Source organism: Ochotona curzoniae, unplaced genomic scaffold (assembly GCF_017591425.1).
Source record: "Ochotona curzoniae isolate NIBS_2020 unplaced genomic scaffold, NIBS_Ocur_1.0 contig_3498, whole genome shotgun sequence".
Taxonomy (NCBI): Eukaryota; Metazoa; Chordata; class Mammalia; order Lagomorpha; family Ochotonidae; genus Ochotona; species Ochotona curzoniae.
The window spans coordinates 3,009,406-3,034,016 of NW_024465885.1; the positions used below are offsets into that span (position 1 = coordinate 3,009,406).

General features: G+C 39.8%; 1 protein-coding gene across 1 annotated transcript in view; it reads left to right on the top strand.

Moving 5' to 3' along the window:
* Positions 1-13,655, top strand: part of CCDC80 (coiled-coil domain containing 80) — a 36,751-nt gene extending 23,096 nt beyond the window's left edge. Inside the window, exons 3-7 of the mRNA XM_040980825.1 lie at positions 2,008-2,144; positions 3,430-3,578; positions 8,943-9,046; positions 11,199-11,279; positions 13,156-13,655. Coding sequence (XP_040836759.1) covers positions 2,008-2,144; positions 3,430-3,578; positions 8,943-9,046; positions 11,199-11,279; positions 13,156-13,502 — 818 coding nt within the window. The 3' untranslated portion in view covers positions 13,503-13,655. The remainder of the gene's footprint in view (positions 1-2,007; positions 2,145-3,429; positions 3,579-8,942; positions 9,047-11,198; positions 11,280-13,155) is intronic.
* Positions 13,656-24,611: the final 10,956 nt, after the last annotated feature.

The window sequence follows — 24,611 nt, forward strand, 5'->3', positions numbered from 1 at the left end:
ACTCATCTCTAAATCTAACTCCTATTAAGGACCTACAAAAGACAATGGTGATTTTTTACTTTTGATTAAACAGAAGCAAAAATGAACGTATGTTAGGAATTAAAGTTGTAATTCTTAGATGCAAGATGAATTATGCTTTTAAAGTCCTGGGATCAGACATTCATTGCTAAGGGCCTTTTTTAGAAATAAGGATTTTTAAAAAATGCTTTTATTTATCATTATTATTCACAAAGTAAAATATATTTCTTGGCAAGTTTGAATAATCAAGACATGTAAAGTAAACAGTGAAAGTCTCTGCCTCACTTCTGCCCACTCCCGTCTCACTCCCCAAAGGCAAGCCTTGTTCAATCACGTTTCTTTCTAGACCTTTTGTTGTATGTGTTCCTATATGTATGGTTTTTTTTCTTTTGCCTTGTTTCTTTTTAAATCAATCATAAAGTCACACTTTCTATTTTATCTTGCAACTTGCTTTTAATCCTCAATAATATATGCTTTTAAAAAACTCAGCTATCTGAATATAAGAGTTCTTTTAACTTGATTTATATGTTGTTAATGACAACAAAAATGAACACTCGAGAAAATAGTTTTGGAGCCAGTATCATGGTGTAATAGGTAAAGCCACTGCCTGTGGCATTGGCTTCCCATGTGGGTACCTGTTTAGCTTCCACTCTCCACTTCCAATCTGAATCCCTACTGATGACCTGGGAAAAGCTGCAGAGGATGGCCCAAGTGCTTGGGCCCCTGCCACCCATGTTGGAGATCCAAGTGAAACTCCTGGCTCTTGACATCAACCTGACTCAGCCTGGTTCAACCTGGACCATTGTGGCCATTTGGGAAATGAGCCAGAAAATGAAAAGTTCTCTCTCTTTCTCTCATTCCTTCTCTCTCTTTGTAACTGCCTTTTAAGTATGAAGTAAATAGATCTTTTTTTTTTTTAAGGTGGGGGTAGAGTTGGTACTGTGATGGAGCAGGTGAAGCCTCTGCCTACTATTGCCAACATCCCACATGGGAGCTGGTTCAAATCCCCATGGCTCCACTTCTGATCCAGCTTTCTGCTAATGTGCCTGAAAAGTAGCAGAAGATGGATTCATGGCCCCTGATACCTATATGGTGATCCAGAAGATGTTCTAGGTTCCTGCCGTTGGCCTGGTCTAACCAGGGCCCTTGTGACCATTTGGGGAGTGAACCAGCAGATGAAAGTCCTCGCTCTCTCTGAGTTTCTCCATCTCTCTCTCTCTGTCACCCTTCAAATGCATTTTAAAAAGTACATCTTTTAATGAATTATACGTATGTAGCGAATAATTCTTCGATTTGTTGTGGAGAAATAAAATTCCTGGTTTAAATACTTTCAACAAACCTAATCAAAATAATAGTTAAATAATTATATCCCTCATTTAGCTATAAGAGTGATGGTTTATGATTCAAAAGCTGTAATGTGTTATTTGCAAATTGCGGTTGTTTCTGCTATTATACTGTAATGCTACTCACCGGGTGGTAATGTGACAATAGCTGATAGAAGCTCTTCACTAATGTTCCTGTTATCACATAGTAAGCTAACTCTGGTAGCCTGCATTTCTTTTTAATATATGAAATATTTTGCATTTACTGAGACCATAACTTAGTTCTACACTAATGAGGAGGAACAGACATGAGTTTCAGCTTTGGACTGTGATCATGGAAATGAGACCCGGTAAAAGAGCCTGGATCTTGTTCCCTGGTGGCTTAGGGTGAAGATTCTTTCTGGGTGAGTTACTTTTTCCAAGTTGACTCAGCAGCCACCACTCTCCCACTTCACCTCGTGATTCCATGTGAATAGGTTGGGTAAGCACGGGGCTCTGATTAGTTTTTGAAGAAAGTCTATCAAAGCCATTCATTTGTTTGGCTCTACATTTTGTTCAAACACAGTGTGAATCAAATATTTAAAACTCATGAAGGCATCCGCCCATTCACTTCGCACTGATTTCTGTCTTATCACACCCATATTTATTCATATTTCATTTATTTCAGATAATGAAAAGCCTATGCGTGTGGTGGATGATGAGGACTTGGTAGACCAACACCTTATCAGTGACCTGAGAAAAGAGTATGGAATGACCTACAATGACTTCTTTATGGTGTTGACAGATGTGGATCTAAGAGTCAAGGTATAGTTTCTTATTTTGGATAATAAAGGGCCAATTGCTGGAAGAGCAATTCTGAATTTCTTTTGTCAAAGAGTCCATTAAATATACAATTACACACAGACTGTTTCATAAGTGGGAAGGCTTTGAAATAGCCCAAGTATTTCATAATGTCTCATGCATTTGCACACACTAATGTGTCCAGAAAATACTGGATTGTAACTGACCTCCCATGTCCCAGCTAGTTGACAGCTGCTAAATTTTTCTTTAATATGCATGATGTACGTTTCTTATTTACTTGTAGAATAGCCATGGTGTGCCAGGCCTTGAGTATGAAGGGGAAGAATGAGCTTCACTGTCAAGAATTCCACTCGAAGACACTTCATGAAGTGCTTTCAAAATGTGTATTGTGAAAAAAACAACAACAACATAGAATCTAATGCTTCTGGATAGATACAAACTTATCTTTTAACTCCATTTTCACAAAAATTTTTGTTGTATTTAATTTAGGCCCATGTTGAATTTTTCTTCTTGGCTCATTATGGATAAATTTAGAGTTTAACAGCAACCTTTTTAAAAATTATTATGCTCACATATAAAGGTTCTGAATCATGAAAAATTGTGCCATATTAGCATTATAACAAAAATATTTAATCTTGTTGGGCTTCATACCCCCAGAGGCTGACTCCAGAACCTGCATCTTAACCATCCTATCTATTGAAGGCATACCATGCGTATATGAGAGACTTTAAGGAAGAGGTTGCAGGGCTGTCATAACTGCAGCTTTGTTCTGAATCTGGAGATAAATCACTTCACAAATTCATTTTGCACATGTATTGCCATGGCTGTGATGTGAGAGGTTGGACTGGATGATCCCTCGGGTCCTTCTGTGACTTGCTGAATTCTTCTGAGGCACAGATCCAAGCCATGTCAAGACTGGTCTCTGGATGATGCTAGCAAGGCCCAGCCAGCCCCCAAATCCTTGTTTGGTTGCTCTTGGAAGTCCAGAATGATTCAGAAAACTGAATTTAATTGTTTTTAAGCTGGATCCCTAGTTGTTTCTGAGACTATGACAGCATTGTCTGTAAGTGATGTTCACCTACTAGAGGAATCCCTAGGACCAGAGGATGGATTATCCTTAATGCCCAGGTCATGTACTCCAATCAGTAAAAATCTGCAGAAATCTGTTGTATGGCTAAGAGCCCCAGAAATGGAACAAGCATTTGCTTGGGGCCCAACATGAAATGTGTTTAACTTACGTAGAATCTTAACTTACTTCTATAAAAAGTTTCTGTTTTTTCTTAAACAGCAATACTATGAGGTGCCAATAGCAATGAAGTCTGTGTTTGATCTGATTGATACTTTCCAATCTCGAATCAAAGATATGGAGAAGCAAAAGAAGGAGGGCATTGTTTGCAAGGATGACAAGAAGCAGTCTCTGGAGAACTTCCTATCCAGGTACATTTACCTTTGCAGTTCTGGAAGACACAGGCATCAATATGTGTGAGTAAATTAACGGAAATGCCAACGAAACACATAGCCACGCTTGTGACTACAGAGTGACAGGGACACAACAGGGGTACAATTCACTTCCCTCCTTCCCTATCCTTCCCCAGATCTCTGATGGAAATTCCTCAGGGACTTAAGAACTGAAGAGCTGCAGAGATTCACTCATAGAAAAAAAACTCAGAGACATCCGTATAAGCATCACCCTAACCAGGCTGCCTGGCTAACAGGCTCCGGAAATACAAGTTCAGTGTTATATATGTATATAGAGAGATAGATCTTTACTCATGTCTGTAAAGGCATGTTCTCCATAAATGAATCACAACATCAGGAATTACATGATGAGTAAGTGGATAATCTGAATTCCTATTGTTCAGGAGATTTGGGTGCTTTAGGAAATAACATCACGATGTGGAAAGAGCATAGGACTTGTCATTCCTGCAACTTACTGGCTATGTTGACTCTGCATTTCTCAGTCACTCACCCCAAAAATGAAAATAATAACAAGGATGCCTACCTTCATGCCAGAGTTGTCTTGGTAACTTTATACAGCTGTGTTTATTTGAGAGACACACACAAGAGTGACAAGGAGAATGACGGGTAGCTACCTCTTTTTTTACTGGATTGCTCCCAAGATAGTCACAGTGGCTAGGGGCCAGGGCAGAGCTGAAGCCCTGAACCAGGGCTGAATGCATGGCTGGGGCCCAATTACTTGAGCTATCATTGCTATCTTGCATTAGGAAGCTAGAATCAAGGGCAGGAGGTACATACTCTGATAGAAGATACAGGCATCCTAACAAGGTGTCATAGCCACTGGTCCAAATAGGCATCCCTATGACCACTTCTCTGTATTCATCTCTGTACCAAGTACTCCAACTTCACTCCTTGGTTTAATCCTCACAATAACCCTCTCTCTAAATGTAGTAACTATTGTCAGATTGCAGGAGGGAAGTGAGGTTAGTGAAGAGTAAAACAACTTTTGCTCATTATTAGCTAGAATTAATTCTAGGAGTCAGTGGGTTCAGAACCACCTGACCATTAAAATACAATGTGAATTATTTTTGGTTCTGAATCCAGAAGTTCAGAGTCTGAGTGAAGGAAAACATTCCTCAAACTACAGGATTTCAGAGCTGTAAGGAACTCGAGGCTCTCCTCCATTCAAATTGTCAAGGCAGTACAAACACCTGAAATGGAGATAGAAGCTGGAAGGCTTTATAAGGTCTTGAGGCTCAGTGCAGCTCTAAGGCCACTCTTGGGGACACAAGGGACATTCTATTCCTTGGGAAAATGAATGCTTGTTCAGCTCTGAAGATCAGCTTCTGCTCCCAGCTCTTCCTTCTAGATCACAGTGACTCAGAAGATTGATGGTAATACCTTTTTTTAAAAGGCGGAAACATCTTTTAAAAGTTTACTTTTGCTCTTAACAGTTAGTGTTAAATATATTTACCTTATAAAATGAAGACCTCAGGTTCCCTGAAAGTTTTGAGTTGGGCTCATGAGTTTTATTTTCCTATTTATAACCTAGTAAAGTTTGCTCATCACTTTTAAGGCAACATTGAGTTACATTTAACCCTGTTTGCAAACCCAGTATTTAATCAAATTCATCACTTCCAAAATCATTATATGTGTATGCTGTTCAGTTATTTGAAATAAACTGCCCAAATCTTTTTAAATAAGAAATCAGATATTTAATTTTTCAGATGTTCCAAACACCACATGCACTTGGTAAGATTCCTACTTAAGCCACACTTCTAACCCAATTATTCAGTCACACATTGTAATTTGGAGTTTTGGGGCTGTCAGTTTATTAGGCTAAATTCTCTTTACTCTCATAAGAACAGATATTATATCTATAAAGAAAACCGGAATTCTGTTCAAATATACATATTATTACTATACCTTTGACTTTTTGGCAACCTTTCTCCTTAACTCTGTATCTCCCAGGTTTAAAAGATGCGTATCTACTGAACAATCCAACTACACTCTGGTTTCCCACTCTAAAGCATTTCCTGCCCACTCCTTTGGTGTTAGCAGCACTTCAGTCATGGACATTCTAAGGAATTATTGTCATCATTCCCAGGCAGTGTCTTTGCAATTTCTATACTAACAGTTTCAAATTTTAAAGTATATCCAGCATTATCGCAATTTTGTTCAACCTCAAAAGCTTGCAGTACTCATCCTGGTTTGGATTTGGCAGATTTTTGAAGACTTATATAAATATTTCATATCTAAAATATTTTTAATTACATAAGGTCTTAAGATATGGACATGTATTTTCCATGAAATTTAGGATATGTGTGGATTCTTATAATTAGCCTATTTCAGGAACACTATCTGTCTTATGATGATATTCTAAGTGGTATAAAATTACATTTTAAATGTTTTGTATGTGTGCCTGACTATGGTCACAGCTCATATCAATCTGTAAATCATTATCATCATTCTTAAAAATTAGAGTAAAATAGTGTATTAAATGCAAAACAAGGAAGCACTAGTTTGATTTGTGGTTACTCCATTTACTGTGTGATCTTGCACCTATTAACCAGTTTGGGCTTTAGTTTCTCATTTGCAAAATGAGTGCAATAAGTGTGTGTATTCTTAAAAATCTTATGAAGGAAAAAAAATCTTATGAAGGATGATTTTACAAAGTTAATGATGGTCCAAGACCTAGTACAAAGTAAGTAATCAGCAAATGCTCACTATTTTTAATAGTGTTAGCACCAGGTCTGTAACTCCTATGACAGAAATGTGTCCTTAGGGGATATGTAAAAGAGATTCGGAGGACTGTTCAAAGTTACACTTGGGAAAAGAGAAATATTAAAAACACACACCACACACAAAACACTTCAGTAACAGCTCTTTGAATAAACAGTATATGAGTGGGAATTTTCCTTCAAATTTGCTGAGCTATTGGTGCATCTGTATAGTCTGTTTCAGCTGACCATATCCTAAGGCATTCTGGTCTTCAGCAAAGCTCATTTGGGTCAGGCTATAATTACCTTTCCCAAACACAGAAGCTCCAAAGAGTAGGTACACTCATTGGGGGTGCCAGCTAACAGCCGCAAACACACACGTGGCTTGTAGGACTTTGATTTTTGGAGAAGCCAGAATGATTCAGAAGCAATTTGAAATAAAGACCTGAGTCAGGATCAGATTTCTTCATACGTCCTTTGGCAGTTATTTCTCTCAGCGTTGTGACCTGAGGACTGTGTCTCTATAACAGCAAAGTTTGTGGGAAGCCAAGTCATGACTTGGGGGAAATGGCCTCTCGGTTGTGTCTGGGACAGGGAAGTTCAGGCTCCGTGGCTCTCCAATCAGGACTGCATTCAGCGGCGCACACAGGTAAACAAGTTAAAATAGACTTCACCTGAAATAGCTCCCTGCAGGTCACTCCACAGCTCCATGCGAGGCCAGCAAGGCTGGCCTGGCTGGAGTCCCCGCAGGGCGTGGGGACAGTAATGGTTTGGCACACCTCCCACGGAAACAGAGGAAGCAGAGGAGACCATGTCTGTGACCTGACAGCAGCATAATTCAATTTCCCCAGAAACCTCGAGGGTCTGCAATAACCCCTTTCCTCTCATCTGTGCCAAACGCCTTCATCTCCCTATCCTTGGTGGAGGTTTTTATTTTTCTTTGCCTTTGAAGAAAAATAAGCAGAGGAAGTGAACGTAATGTCACAGCAAGCAATTCTTGGCAAGTCCTGAGACAGGCGTCCATTCAGGAGTTTTATTTCATAAGACTATCATTTTCTCACATTCGCCCAAACCACTGTTCCCCACAGAGGCCATTTTCTTCTAAACTGAAAAATTCTTATGTTCACTCTGAGGCTAGACGGGTACAGGCAGAGAGGCCATGGATAAAACCAACCGGCTGCTAGTGAATGTCCTGATGTTGTGTGGGTGCCTGCGCCCAAAGCAGGCAGCGGGGGGAGGGGGAGAACCTGCTTCTCCACTGAAGGTGGAACTTGGGATAACTCCACACAACTGCCCCCTTGGATGCCTGGCTTCTCTTCTTTGCCACCCTCTTGGAGTCTGTGACAGCACCACCCAACCATGTGCCCCACAGGGCAATAGACTAGGGCCAGGAGCCAAAGAAGCTTGTATTTCACTACTGCCTTATTTACTAGAAATTACTAGTTAGGCAAGTTACTTTTCTATGCCTCATTTTTGTCCTCCACAAGATAAAGGAAAATAGCATGCCTTCACCGAGTTTTAATGAGCAGCAGATATTATATAGTAGAACTCAGCTTAAAATGGTACAGAAGTGTAAGGACTAAATCGGTTGCATTATGTCACTACAGTGGAGAGTGCTGGTGGTCTGTTGATAAATAAAGTTTGGGGACTTAGAAACTTGCAGACCAAGCCACAGTCTTCTATATCCATGTCATCATGTAGATAACACACACTGATAGACCTCAGAGTTAATTCTGTTATTATTTATCAAAAGCAGGAAGCTTATTTTTTGTTCTAGGGATAAGGAAAAGCTGAGACTTAGATGAACTGAGTGACCTACCCAGGGATGCCCAAAACATAGCACCCAGAAGGAACTCAAATTTCTTCACTATTACTCAAAAGCTCTTTCTACTGTGTTAGAGTTGAGAGCAGACACCAACTTGACTGCTGTGTTTTCTGCCTGGAATTTCGTAGTTCCAGGTTTGACAACACTGCACTTCACAGAGGTACCATGTGTTTTTCCCTAGCAATGATTGTAGGATTAAATTTTAGAATATTTGCTTTGAAAGAGAATTACTGGGTGCTGAGGAAAGTATACAGGGCTTTTGTTCTTTTTTCCAGGGATCATTATTTACACTTTCAACTATTTCCCCATAATTTCTCATCTCTGCTGATTCCTTAAAATTCAGCATCTTTTCCTACTCTCTTTTCTGTTTGTATACTCATCTCCCAGCCCTCTCCAAGGCCTAGAGAGAACTCTGACAAGACTTGCATTCCCATCGGTCTTCTTCCAAGTGCCTTACTTCTGTTGCTACAGCTGAGTGTGTAATTGTGGCCAGTCTTCATTGCCTCAGAGACTTCCTGCTTCCCCAAGTGACATCATCAGGCATGGCCACCACAGCTTCGTGTCTGACGCATCACGCAGACACCAAAGTAGGCAGACTGTGAAATTATAGCAGCAGAAATTGCAGGAGTGTGGTAATACAGCTTAATGGCTTTGAGAAGCCAGGACACAGTTCTCCTGGTCAGTGGTTTTGAAATTTCAGGCATGGGGAAGAAGACCAACGACGGCAGAGTTACACTGGTGGCTTTTTGCTGGCCTTCGTTGTGAAACGTTGGTAACAGCCTGCTGCTTCTCTTCCAGGTTCCGGTGGAGGAGACGCTTGCTGGTGATCTCTGCCCCCAACGATGACGACTGGGCCTATTCACAGCAGCTCTCTGCCCTCAGCGGTCAGGCATGCAATTTTGGTGAGTGGGCAGCCATCTCATTACTGCTTCCCATTCCACTGTCTTGCTGGTTGATTCTAAAATGGAACATAGATGTTAGCGTGCAAATATTTCCCAGTCCAGACTGTAGATTCCCAGACACATATTCTATTATACTGAGTATAAAGTTGCTTTTAGAGTACAGCTTTAGTCATCTGTGGGTCCTCTCCCCACCCCCTTAATGTTCTCCCCTCTCAACTTCTTATAGATGTGTTTGAAAACATCTACTGCTGTATTTTTAATCATTTACGTAATCTGTATTCTGAATTAATAAAAAAATTATCTCAGAATGACCACAGTTAGTTCAATTTAGTTAGGTAATCTTTGGGTATTAACATAAGAATCATTGCTGGAGATTTCTCTGCAAATTAAATATTTTTCTAAAACAAGGATAGTATTGGAACTGAACATTGATTAAAGCAAACTATACTAAATTAACTTTCCCTTAAAAAGAATTAGATTTGGGGCCCAGCACAGTATCCTAGCAAAGTCCTCTCATTGCATGCACTGGGATCCCATATGGGTGCTGGTTCTAATCCCAGCAGCTCCACTTCATATCCAGCTTCCTGCTTGTGGCCTGGGAAAGAAGCAGAGGACAGCCCAAAGCCTTGGGACCCTGCATCTATGTGGGAGACCTGGAAGAAATTCTGGGCTCCTGCATTTGGACTGGCTCAGCCCCAGCTGTTGCAGCCACTTGGGGAGTGAATCAGCAGACAGATCTTCTTTGTCTTTCCTCCTCTCTGTTTATCTGACTTTCCAATAAAAATAAAATAAATTTTAAACAAGAATTCAATTTATGATTGGATACCAAAAAGCAATGATATTTGCTCAACAATAGCCTTGTTTTAAAAATAAGCAGATCAAAGAGAAGCAAAGTTTATTATTTTTTAAAAATAACCTTTTCACTTTTTAAGGTAACATTTTTATTATTTTTCATGTTAATGTAGTCTTACTACAAAGAGAACAGATTCAGTATGACAAAGAGATTATAATTCTAAGAAAATAACGATATTGCCCCTTCTCTTTCTTTCTCTTTTTGTCATTTTTTTCCCTTTGGACAATAACTAATATCAATAGCTTGATATTACTTATGAATTATTACTTTTTCTAGGCTGAGAACATATCTAAAATCATAAAATCTTGATAGGATGACTTGGCAGCCTCTTTATCCTCTGATCTTGTTCTGAATCCCTTCTTGGGCTTAATTTTCTAAAGAATTCCAACAGGTGCAATGGCTCCGTTAGCTAATCCTCCACCTTAAAGTGCTACCATCCCATATGGACACAGGTTTGTGTCCCAGCTGCTCCACTTCGCATCTAGCTCCCTGCTTGTGGCCTGGGAGAGCTGCAGAGGATGGACCAAAGCCTTGGGACCATACATTTATGTGGGAGACCTGCAGGAGGTTCCTGGCTGCTAGCTCTGCATCAGCTTAGCTCTAGCCATTGCAGCTATTTGGGGAGTGAACTAGTAGATGCAAGACTTTCTCTCTGTCCCTCCTTCTGTCAATCTATCTTTCCAATAAAAATAAATAAATCACTGTCTTTGTTTAAGGATTCCAACAAGTTGCTAAGGTATGACCCTCCCCTCTTGCCTTAACTTCAGCAGAGAAAAATGAAGGCTGTGCCTGCCTGCATTTCCCCATTGTGTGCTCTAAATAATAGGAACATGTGTTTCCATCCAACCATCTTGTGAACGACACACTGTTGATGGAATCTCCAGCTTTTTCTCTGGGAAATTAATCCAGAAAAACTGTCACAACTTCAAGCTTGTCTTCTCTTTTTTCCCTCCAAAATACTAATCAGCTTAAATCAGCTTAGATTTTTTTTAATGCTACAATGGCTTTTTTTTTTTTTTTTTACTTTTAGTAGAGTGAGAATCATAGCTTTACAGTAAATTCTATTTTGAGCTATCAAAAAAGAGAAATTTAATCTATTTGTTAATGCTGACAGCTGCAATTGTAATTTTAAAATAAGATATTTTCTTTTTTACAGGAAAAATTTAAAATGGGTGATTCGACATGATTGAGATATTCCATATCCTCAAGAGATCTTTAACTTTCAGATATCAGGTCCTTGGACGTAGCAGATGTCTCACACTCCGTTCTGCTAATTCTGTGGCTTTCTCTTTGTCTCAGGTCTCCGCCATATAACCATTCTGAAGCTTTTGGGCGTTGGAGATGAAGTTGGGGGAGTTTTAGAACTGTTTCCAATTAACGGTAATATGTTGTTACTTTATGATATTATTTTTAATAGTTATTTTCATATACTTGAAAGGCAAAGAGTAAGGGAGAGAGAGAAATAAAGAGAAAGAATGAATCTTCTCCATTCATTCTTTTTTAAAAATTTATTGCTATTTTTTTTTAAATAATGATTACATGGTTGATCAGGGTGGGAAGGATCAAGGTTTAAGGGAAATTGGGTGAATTCATTGCTTCCAAAAATTTTTGCTATTTCTTCTTCTTGTTCCTGGGATAAGGGGAGAAACACAGGGGAAAACATTCACAGGTTTCCACACATCCCAGAATCGAAGGATGAGGAACCACCGCTTTATATCAACCCAGAGTTTCAATGCGTACATATTCCTAGGGTTCTGTCCAAGTGGTTTGGATAGTTCTGCATTTCTGCCGACTTCACCGATCCAAGGATTGCATCACCCTCCCAATGTCCACTGGCTCCATTCACCAAGATTTTTGCTGTCATCGTTTGACTGGGGTTGTTGTCCAGTTAGTTCTGTTCTTCTGCTATGGCACCAAATATGCTGCCTTAATCTCCTTTCACAACAGGGCCTGTGTCCAAAGCTCCACCTTTTCCATTAAGTAGGGCATGTTCTTACAGACTAGTCCAAGAACCTGGCCAGGTGTCACAAGCATCGCAGGATCCCCCACCCCTGGGGCTCACAAACCCGACACCAACCTAGTATGTGGGCCCTGGGACCCAGATGAGGAGACCCAAGCCCCACCATATTCCCCACCCTGGGGTTCATGGAACCAAAATCCACCTAGAAGGCAGGTCCCAGGATCTGGACCATTCACTCTTCAAATGATTGGAGTGACAGGGGTTGGGCCTGACCCACGCCAGGAGGGTGGTACTCCATCTGGTCTCCCAAACGGGTAGCAGTGACTCAAGCACATTAGCCATTAGCTGTTGTCTCTCATGGTGCATTCAAAGAAAGCAGGATCAGGAGCAGAAGAGCCAGGACTTGAATCAACACTTTCATTTGGAATGCAGCTGTCCCAAGTGATAGCTTATCCTACTATGCCACAAAACCTGCCCAATGCTGTTATTTTAAAACAGCAGAAGTTAGTGTGTTAGTAGCAGCAGGTATGGCTTGAAAGTGAACAAAGTTCAATTGAATCCTTCCTCCAGTCTTACATGTGTGGGTGTGCACAGGTGTGTGTAAAGGAGGGCAGAGTGCAAAGATTAATATTGATTTTACTATAAAACCATTCAAAGTATCCATTTTTATGTAAATAATACTTTATATAGGGGTTTATGATTTACAAAGCATTTTTTCCTATTACCTCATTTAACTTCAGGATAGTCTAATGAAATACATGGGTCATATATAAAATGTGTGATAAAATGCTGGGCAGAGCAGAGCACACAAAGTACTAGCTTCTTTTATTATTCTCCTTTTCTTCCCTCCACCCCCGACCCCCGTTATCAGCATTGTTTAAATTCATTAATCCAGATCTTAGCATAATTGGTCTTTCTCACATTTCAAAATGAAATAAGCTATTTGTTGTAAAGACATGTCAAAAAGAAAGCTGTCATTGCGAATAAGTAAGTAAGATAATGGGAAATAAACTAAGAGACATATGAGATGCGATGTTTGCTAGCAACAAGCTTGAAAGGAGTGTCTTTTATTTACCTTGTCACACTTCCTATGGAAGAGATATGGTTCTCAGAGTTTGACAAAAATCACATTGCTGACAAGCAGGAACTTTTGATTTCTAATAGGACAAAAATTCACAATTGTTTTAATTGGATTTGGAGTTAAAGAGATTCATGTGCCCACTCTTTAGCCTCAGAGCTTGTATTTTTTTGGAAGTCTGCTCTAATCCACTAACAACTCTTCCAATGCTGTTCTAGGAAGCTCAGTTGTTGAGAGAGAAGATGTGCCAGCCCACTTGGTGAAAGACATACGTAACTATTTTCAAGTGAGCCCTGAGTACTTCTCCATGCTTCTAGTTGGAAAAGATGGAAATGTCAAATCCTGGTATCCTTCCCCAATGTGGTCCATGGTGATTGTGTATGATTTAATTGATTCCATGCAACTTCGGAGACAGGAAATGGCTATTCAGCAGTCACTGGGGATGCGCTGTCCGGAAGATGAGTATGCGGGCTATGGTTACCATAGTTACCACCAAGGATACCAAGATGGTTATCAGGATGACTACCGCCACCACGAGAGTTACCACCATGGATACCCTTACTGAGCGGAAGTGTGTAACCTTAGCTCTGGCCAGTGTCCCCTGCAGCTGCTGACTCCACATGTGGCCAGCTACATCAAGTTCTACATTGCCTACATTCCCTGCCTGTTCCTTTCAGTGTTCTTCCACAATTCAATAAATAGCAAACTTTCGCCTACACACGAGTTGTCATTGGGGCCTTAAATCATAAAGACATTATAAAAGAAGTGTTAGTTTCTCTAACTGGAGGAAATTTGGTGCTAAATAATGGTACTGAGAGTGAATATTACTGTTCTTTTCCCTATATTATGAACATAGTGTACAAAATTCTGGAAATATAGCATCTATACATTTTTATTTGGCATGTTAATTATTCTGTGAAAATTATGACTGTTAAGGAAAAGATCACAGCATGAATGTATTCAGGAAATACGTGGACAGATAGCTTCTTCACTCTTATGCAAACATCAATCTAAGGATAAGCATAATGGCTTTGCTCTGCATGAGTTTCTTTCACGAAGCCTGACACCTCAGGAGTCCGGTGGTGGTGGGCACCGAAGGCAGAGGGAGATCATACCCAGTTTTGTTACCTAAGCTGCTTGCTGCCTCTTGCAGAACTCCCTTCGGGAGTCCCACCGTCAGGGAAGGCCTCCCAGAATCTGACGCTGCAGCTGGTGCCCCTGGCAGTGTCAGCCTGGTAAATCTGCACCCCTGTACTTGCTTGCTGATGGGCTTATTACCATAACTAGTGTTTGATTCTTAGAAAGTTACAAGGAAAAAGCTCTTGTTCCTTATATTTCCAAAGGCCAGTGTTACCAAGTTACATTACCAAGCGAATAAAAGTGTAGCTGGAATATGAGAGTTCAATCTCTTTTTTTTGTTTTTAAGATAATTTATTTAAACAGCAGAGTGACAGAGAGAGGGAGAGAAGGGGAGACAGCAAGAGAGAAAGTATTGCCATCCCTTGCTTCATTCCCCAAATTTTCACATCTAGAGCCAAGCCAGGCTGAAGCCAAGAATTCAGAACTCTAAGTTCCTACACATGGGTGACTTCAGCTGTTATCTGCTGCCTCCCAGGGGCGTTGGCAGGAAGTTGGAGAAGAGGTGTCTTGTAACTAGGACTTGAATTGGGAGCAGATACGGGATGTGGACATCCCGAGTGGTGGATTAATTTAGCCTGTCACAATGCCCAGCCAGATAGAATCCTTTTTTATGGGGGCACTTTTTGTGGATAAGAAACGACAAAACCACAAAAAATAAATGAATGAAAAAACGCAAAAACCAAACCAAAACAAAGCCAAACCTGGAGCAGGGATATTTTATTACTTTCTTTAAACCATTTGTAACTATATGACATGTCCATTTTAAATTATTTTACTAGGTTTTTTTTTTGAGATATTACTGAATTGAATATGTTTCCAGAATAAACATACAAATCAGTACTTTTAAACTATTTATTTTCATTATTTTTCATTATTTTTGAAAAATTATTTATTTAAAAGGCAGAGTTATAGAAAGAGAGAAATATTTCACTTGTTGACTCATTTCCCAAATGGTAGGAATGGCAAGGGCGGGGTCGTGCTAAACTCAGGTGCTTCATCCAGGTTTCCCATGCGAGACCAGTGGCCCAAATACTTTGACTAGCTTCTTCTAATTTCCCAAGTGCATTAGCTGGGAACTAGATCAAAGTGGTGCAGCTGGGACTCTAAGTAGCCAGCACTGCAGTCTGAAGTTTTACACACTACACCACAGCACTGGCCCTTATTTTCACTTTTAAGGTAGAAAGAGACTCAGAGACAGAGATTTTCTAATGCTCTGATACACTTTCCAAATGCCATCCGTGACTGGAGCCAGGCCTGAGCTAGGTCATCCAGGAGCTGGGGAAATCAATCTCACGTCTTGCAAGTGAGTGGCAAGGATGTGAACAGTTGAACTGCTGGCTCTCAGGTTGTGTAATAACAAGACGCTGGACTCAGAAGTGGAGCTATGACCTGAACCTAGGCACTCGCAAAGTAATGCATGTTCCCCAGTGGTATCTTAACTGTGCTTGCCCCTAAACTAGCGTTTTTTTTGGTTTTTTGTTTTAATTTACAAAGCAAAACCAGTATGATTTCCTTCATTTAGATTTTATGTATTGAACATCATGTTAGAATAATTTTGGGGCAGGTGTGTTGGCTCAATTGGCTAATCCTCTGCCTACAGGCACTGGCATCCTTTATGGGCTCCAGCTCATGTCCTGGCTGCTCCGTTTCCCATCCAGCTTCCTGTTCATGGCCTCGGAAAGCAGTGGAGGATGGCCCAAAACTTTAGGATCCTGCACACCTGTGGGAGATCCGGAGGAAGCTCCTGGCTTCAGATTAGTTCATTTCTTGCAGGCGCAGCCATTTGGGGAGTGAACCAGTGGATGGAGGATCTTTCTGTCTCCTCTCTATAAGTCTGCCTTTCCAATAAAAATAAATAAATGTTTAAAAATACAGTTTTAATAAAAGTCAATCTCTATTAGGATAAAATGGCTTTCAGAATAGATCACACAGCAAAACCAAACTTTAGGTTATATGTAACAGATACATTTAAACAAAAAGCATTAGAAAGTTTGAGAATGAAATATACACCAAGGAAAATGCAACCACAAAATGTAGGGGTGAATATGTTAACTTCACAAAATCAGGAAAGAAGGCTATATTCTTATGTAAGGGGTATAATTCAGTGAAGACACAATTTATAAATATCCATCTATCAAATAATATGTTATGCATATTTTTTTACTGACTGAAGTGAGATAATCTCTCATGTGGTTTTTATTTGTATTTCCCTGGTGGTTAGCAAAACACATCATATTTTTCAAATGTTTATTGACCATTTGCATCTCTTCTTTGGAAACATGTCTATTCAGATAACTGGATTGTTCTATTGTTGCATTTTAATCTTTTTCTAGATACATAGCTTGCAAATATTCTCTCCCATTTTTGTTGCTTTTTTCTTCATTGTGTGGATTGTTTGCTGTGCAGAAGCTTATTTCGATATTTCATTTGTCTATTTTTACCTTTATTGCTGTTCTTTTGTATTCTTATCTAAAAAAAAACATTGCCTATGCCAATGTCTTGGAGTGTTTCCTTCAGTAGTTTCATAAGACATATCAAAGCATATTTATCTCCTTTTCTTCTATTTCTTCTAGTTTACATGTGTTTCAACAAATATTTATCAAAAATATTACCAAGTCATATTTACAAGTTTGTCCTCAGATACAAAGTGAAATTCCCAGACACTATTTTCTATTCATAATGGAATATTTATTTTTCCCACTGCAATTATTAACTAATAATTGAAATATTTTGGTATTGCTTATTAATTTTAATGAGTATAGGTATTAATGTGCATCTATGCCACATTTGAATATTTTCACTTGATTTTTCTCTGCTTATTGCATCCACAAGCTTTTTTTCACATCTCTAAACTTTATTGTGATAGTAAAATTTGTAGCTCAGTGAATTTGAGAAATCATTAATTCTGTGCTTTCTCCATAAAGCTACCACTAATTTTTGTTTTACAGAAAGTTGTAGTCCAGAAAGTTCAAATGACTTCAGAATGCAACTGCTATCACATAAATTATGAACCCATTTTGCCTCTCTCCCATGCTAGTGAAATGTCCTCCTCCTTTCTTGACTTCTATACCAGCTGTGTGAAGTGTGCCACTAGGAAAAACAAGTTGATGTACATCGCATTTTTGGCATAGTGAAGGCCAGCTCTATATTGCTAATCAAGGGAATGGGTGTTTGTCTTAGCAGCTCACACCTCTGTTCCACATCCTGGGGTCCTGGTTCAATTCTCGGCTCTGACTCTGGCCACCAGCTTCCCACTACTGCAGGTGTGGGAGGCAGTGCTGACGGCTCAAGTCATGAAGCTCCAGCCACCCACATGACCATACATTCCGCCAATAAAATTGGATTTCCTTATCGTTGCTTCTGAAATCAGACAGGGACAATTTCTAAGAGGCTCAAACAGGCTCAATTCCAAGAAAAATAATAATGAAAGAATTTCATCTGCTAAGGAAACCATGAGCCAGGAACAGTAGAACTATTTGCCTACAGGGTAATTTAATGAGGTTCTAACTCCTAGAGCCAAAAAAAGATAATGTTTTTTCATAACACAAGATTAATATGCATCATTTTTCTTGTTTCACTGGCACTGAGATCCTAATTAGAAAGGCCTTTGAACTCTCCTTTCTCCAGTGAGTGAGCAAAGAAGACAAGGGTCACCCTTTGGAAAAAGCCATAATTCATCAGAAGGATCAAAACACACTGGAGGAGGTGCTATTGGTAAATGTCCTCACCTTGTGGTATGAGGAAAAATATAAAGTGCATGGCAGAATATGAGAGGATGGACCTCAATCTGTTTTGCTGGTGCAGTTTCAAATTTAGATGTTTGTTTTTGATAGAGGCATTTCTTTCCAATCTGCTTCTCTCCTAAAGTAAAAGCTCATAGATGGTTTTTGACAAAAGTCATGGGATTTTAGTAATTATAAGGAAAATTACCTGTTAGCATCAGAAAATCCTGAAAGATACTCAGGATACAGTCTTGACAAAGTTGCTGGTTGTCACCATTCCCTTCTGCGAATCTTCAAGAATGGCCTTCCCTGTGAATTCCCCGGGTCTCAGAGGTGAATAGTAATTCAGCAGAGAAACCCTTCTTCTGACAGGTTGGCAGGGGCCAGGGAGATACGGTGGAGCCAACCTCACTTTCTGGTATCTAGCTAACAAGGAGGCCCATACCTTCTTGGCTTCAGGAAGCCTGGAGGATAAAAACAGCTCAGCATCAGGTGAATGATGGCCTCTGTGGGCTCTGACTGATAAATCTCCATATATGATGTGTGGAGCTTTGAATAAAATACCAGTGTCTCAAAACAAACCTCTGCTCTTGTCTCCAATTTCACTTTTCCCTGCAGGATTCCTTCCCTTTCCTCCTTGTTGCTCCTTGGCTGATCTGCACATCATGCTTTGGGAGTACACAGAAGGTGTGTAGGTATTCTTCATGTCCAGGGAAAGCACACTTGAAGCACTTCTGTAGCTCTCTCAAAATTGTTGTGCAGTTTGTGATTTCCTTATCTTGTGTTCTTCAGGTCCTAATCAAGATTCCTGCTATCAAGATTAGGGTGCAAGGGGCAAAGGGCCTGATGCATCAGAAATTGATGGTGTCATTAGAGGGTCCCGGACATAGGTAAAGCAGATACTGGTCCTTGCTCTGGCTTCTACATAGCTGTGTGACCTGAGGTGTGATGCTTTTCCTCTGGGCCTTGGTTTCTCACCTGTAACATGATCAGGTTAATATCTGTGCCTACGTACCTTTCTTAGTTTCATGAATCACTTTGGAACTTGGAACACTAGGTTCAGACACTTCCCTGGAATGAATTTAGGTTCAAATTTCCAGAGAAACCAGCCTTGATGACTCAGAATCTGATTCCAGATTTCATGGAACTGGGGAAAAGAGGTTAACTGCACTGAATTCTTTCCATTTCAACGCACTGCTGTAGCTTAGTCTCAGTGAGGTCATCACCTCCTTACAGCTAGACTGGAACTTCCACAAACACACAGGCTGGCGAGGAGCTTTGAGTATCCTGAGCATCCTTGGCATTGAAGAGTCCTTCTAAGAATGCATGCGCTTCTTTCACCACAATTCCCTAGCTGGGTGATCACAAGCACCACCTGATGTCCTGAAGCTAGAACAAGCAAGGCAGCCCTTAGGGACAACTACAATGCTCTTCAGTATTTGTGCTTTGCTTCTATAACACAAAATGATGGGCCTCGGCTCCCTCAGTGGTCCAGAGAACCGGGTGAAAGTGAGGAGTGATTTTAAATAGCTGCAATTGACCTAGAAGATGGTGCTTTTTAGCTTTCCTCCTCCCCCACTAGTACTGTTTTCCTCTCTCTCCAGGTCATTTCCCCCTCCTCCCAGGCGCCTCTCCCATGCCCCACACTGGCTTATAGATGGCTACAACTGATTAGGTGTAAGGAATAGGCCAAGGGTGCCACCCCTCCCAAGGATACCCACAATGCAAAAGGAGATCCTTGTAGGAGGGAGACAGGGAACACCTTGGCCAATGTTTTCTGGAAGATTGCCAGCTCGTGCTGAAAACAAGGTTCATTTTCCTTCTTGAAAATGTAAGAGAAAAGAGTAAATTCCCCGGTACATTTCACCATCATTCAGGTTGTCTTAGCCTGTTTTTCTGTCCTTGATTTGCTTGTTGTTGTGAACTGTTTTAGACTCAAATTAGAATAGGTGCAAAGTTCTATTCTAGGACTTTGCTCAAATTTGGGGAGATCTCATCAGGAATAGTTGAAAACCTTGGTATATACAAGGAATCAACTGTTCACTCCAGTTCTTAATCTGGGCTAACTTCGAGGTTAGACTCAAGTTAAAGGGTGATTCAAACTCTCCTGGAAACCAGGAAGCCCAGACTGGAAAAGATACTTCCCTGTGATAGAAACCTCCAACTACTACTACTTAAGCACATGAGCTTCAGTGTACAATCAGTGACAAGTCTTTCTTGGGAGGTCGGGTGAGAAGGAGAGGAAGAGACCAGGGAGAGATGGGGAGTGGTGATAGTTCAGCACTCTTTCTAGAAGTAGGGTTTCTTACACTTTTCTTCCTTTCATGTTTTATGTGATTTGAGTGAATATCTAATATTGGTTGCACTGTCACCCTGTCAATGGCTTCTGAACATTCACAGTGTAGGGCCAACTTTCCCTGAGAAGCTTTTATACATTCCAGCTTAAAAACAGTCGTATGGATGTCCACAAAAGATGGTGACACTAGTATTGATTCATTCATAAACACTTGCTGTCTGAAATAAACCCAAATGAACAAAAATAAGTGAATTTCTATGAAAAAATAAAGATTATCACGACAAAACAGCTTTGAGGAATATGGGACTATCACCATGTTCACTATGAGTAGAATTAGGCAGTAGCAGGCATGAAAGATGCACTTGTAGTCTGTCACATATGCAGAGATCAGCTGGGTTGGGAGACCAAAGACCTGGGTTGGTTACATGGTGAGGTTCTGCCTTTCCTTCCTTCTATTATACCTCCATCCCTAATGAGAGGAAGATGTAGTGAGGGCATATCATGGACAAAATCTACCAGACTGGAAAAGTTCTATTCTCTATCTGGGGGCATCAGAATGTCTGCTTTCTCACACTAGGCCCAGATAAGGGTGCTGGCATTTAAAATGTGTGTGTAATGTCTGAAACCATCCTTCTGGCAGCCATGATCACTTTCTTTAATGGTTGTTTCCAATTGGTTTAACAGATTAAATAAATCTGGGTGATTATAGGTATAGAGAAGCACAAAACCTTACTGGGAAATTCTTATTTTGAGCCTTCCTAAAGTAATAACCTTGGTTTGACAGAGATATGGAGAAAATATGATTTGTAGGGGTTAACAAGGACCCTGGAGAGCTCTTTGGCACCCAAGTTTGTATTCTTGTATGCTGCACTGTAACTTCTTTTTTTTCCCCAAAGGTTTATACCTACTGGAAAGGCAGTTCTATAGAAAGATCCTCCATCTGCTGGTTTACTCACCAATGGCCACAATGGCCAGAGCTGAGCTGATCTGAAGCCAGGAGCCAGTTTTTTCCAGTTTCCCACGTGGGTGCAGGGTCCCAAGGCATTGGGCCATCCTCTGCCATTTTCCCAAGCCACAAGTAGGAAGCTGGATGGGAAGTGGAACAGCTAGGACACAAACTGGCACCCATATGGGATGCCAGCATTTAAAGGTAGAGGATGAGCCAGCTGCCACTTCAGTCCCTGCACTGCAAACTTTCATAAAGTCTTATATGATGACGTTTTGTGAAGTCTGGCGAATCATTGAACTATATAGACTACGGAAATTTTTTCCAGGATGGAATATATATATATATTGAATATTCATATATATATGAAATATTCAATCTGTGAAAATGTTTGAAATGGTATATCAATTGCACAAAATATGTGTGTACTTATAAGTGAATATAATATAGTATAATATAGTAAGTATGAGGGTATTTGGAAAAAGTTCATGGAGCATGGAGTTTAAGAATAACCTCATTTTGGCACAAAAAATTTGAAATCCATTTGGAGGTTTTTTTTTTCCATAGCATTTTTCATGAGCTCTTTGAAGATTTCCTGGTATCCATAGACTTCAAATTACTTTTTACCAAAATATTACCCTCTAATTGCATTTTCACAAACTCTGCAAAAATTTGTGCATATTACATAAATATAAAAAAGAACAATGTAAAATACGAAAACATTTCTAGTAGTCCCTTTCACAGTTGTTAGAGAAAGTTTGTGAACTGAATACAACACATAACACTTAAACTTGACTTTTCACCCAAGTAGGGGCTCAATCTAAAATTAAGGGACAAACTAAAATCTCGGGGACAGCCCTCCTCACAGACAGGGTGGTACACCTGTCTCTGCTGGAGCCTCAGTCACTACAGAGGGAAAGCACAGAGCCAGACTTTCCTTACTATAGCTTTCTATGGCTCCCGGGTCTCTTGCATCTCCCAGAAGCAGCTTGCAAGCCCTTTAAAACAAGTTTAAAGATGGCATTCAGTGTCCAGAACAGGGATTAGATAAGGGACAGTCACATTATTATGTGGCAAATAGAACCAAATGCATTCAAAGATGAGTGCATAGAAACTTCAAATAAACCTATACTAAAGCAATTTAAGCACTCATCTAAAAAATATTTCATCAGTAAAGAAACACACACACACACACATCTACTCATTCACATGTTATAGTAGAAAAGCATAACTTCTGGACATTATTTTTCTTTTTTTTTTTTAAGATTTATTTATTTATTGGAAAGTCAGATATACAGACAGGAGGACAGACAGAAAGGAAGATCTTCCGTCTGATGATTCACTCCCCAAGTGAGTGCAACAACTGATGTTATGCTGATCCGAAGTCAGGATCCAGGAACTCCTTCCGGGCATCCCACACGGGCGCAGGGTCCCTCGACTGCTTTCCCAGGCCACAACCAGGGAGCTGGATGGGAAGTGGAGCTGCCGGGATTAGAACCAGCACCCATATGGGATCCTGGCGCATTCTAGGCAAGGACTTTAGCCGCTAGGCCATGCCACCGGGCCCTGGACATTATTTTTCACATAAGCTGCCATTTGTATTAAATGGCTACAAAAAATAGTCAGAAGTGCATTATGTCTTTGAGCAATAATTTGACTAGAAAAATTATGTGGTAAGTAATCATAAAATGCCATATGATATACAGGAGAAGGTATTTAATACATTGCTTGAGAGGTCCCGATCTTGTATCAAAGCACCAGGATTTCAGTTTCTAGCTATACTTCCAATTCCAGCTTTCTGCTATTGTGCTCTGGGAGATGGCAGGTTACAGTTCAAGTACCAAAGTCCTTGCCACCGATGTTGGACACCTGTCTTGGGTTCTAGGCTCCTGATTTCTGGAAGTAAACTTTCAGCTAGAAGCAAACTGGAAGATGGAAGATCTTTCAAATAAACACACAAATGATAATAAAAATACAAAATATAAGAAGCATCATCCCAAACTCTTTATTAATAATAAATACAAAATCCAGGAAATGTTTGTCAAAAAAAAAATTCAGAAAAAGCAGTAGCTGTTTTAGGATAATTTTCAGCTGACAGATGCATTAGTACTACGATGTTGTGAATAAGAAAGCTATGTCATAAAAAATTGTTTCATTAGTTGTGGTAACTGGAATTACAAATTTAAAGAGATATAATTTTTTATATATATACAGGATGTACTTACCTTATAAGTCAGAATTACAGAGCAAAAGAGTGAGAGAAAGAAAGAGATGCTCAAATCTGTTGGTTCACTCCTCAGATAGCCATAACGGCCGGTGCTGGGCAAGCCCGAAGCCAGCAGCTGCAGACTTTATCCAGGTCTGGGCCATTTTTCACTGCTTTTACCATACCATTAGCAAGGAGTTGGACTGCAAGTGTAGTAGCTAAACAGAAACCAGCATCAATTTGGAATGTTGGTTTTCAGGCTGACTACAACACAGTGCTAGTCTCCATAAAAAGTTTTTAAAAGTAAACTTCCTAATTTCACCAAATTCATGACAACACCAACTCTAAGAGACACTATTATTTTATGTCTCATTGTAAACGTTCAATGCCAAGTCAACACCGTAACTTTTAGTCACTTAGAATTATTTTTGTTTTAAGAGCTTTAAAATATTTATATTATTCTCTAATAACAAAAAATGGGAAATTATGTTATATAAATTAAGCTGCTCAAGAAAACATATACCCAATTCAAGTCAGAAACTTATGAATTTCTTTTTTGGGGAAAAGCCATGGTTGTCAAAGAATGGTTCTTTGGGCCACTGAGAGAATGGATGGTGATGCATCATTTCGTAAGAGAATCTCTTGTCTTTCAGCATTTTCTTCTAAGCTACTGACACCTGTTCTGTAGAATATGAGGATGGCACAATCTTGATCTTACCAAGAGGTATCAATGCAAAATGTTCAGATAATGATGAAGGTTGTTCCCTCCTTATGTGGTTCTTAACTGGTATATAGGCTGAAATGTTAGAAGTGCGTTACACAGTCACGCTAAATGCCTGCATGTACAAGCAAAACATTAGCACTGCTGCCTCAAGGCCACGGCTACTTTAACACGCCCCTGTGGAAAGTAACCCAGATTCCGGGATGGTAGAATGTGAGAACATGCGAATTTCAGGATAGATGAAATACACTGCAGCAGGAGAACTGGAGGAAACACATAATCCTAAGTTTCTTACCTTTCAGTGACACAAAGAAATGACTATTTTTTTGATTTTTGAAATTGATACAAAATTTTGTTTGGTTTTAAATATAAGAGTCATCACCAGTAATAGAGCAGAACATAAAGCAAGTGGAATGTCAAATATTTTAATAACTTTTCAGACTAGTTCAAGACATCAAACCAATGCTACCATGCCTCCAACTTATTTCAGGTTAAATGAGAAGCAAATTTATACATAATAATTCAATGAAAACTATACAAACAGTATTCAACATAATATTAATTCAACACTGTAGTAATACATCAATATTAGGATTATTATAACAGCATTATTACCATTATTAAGATATTACTTCACATTTGC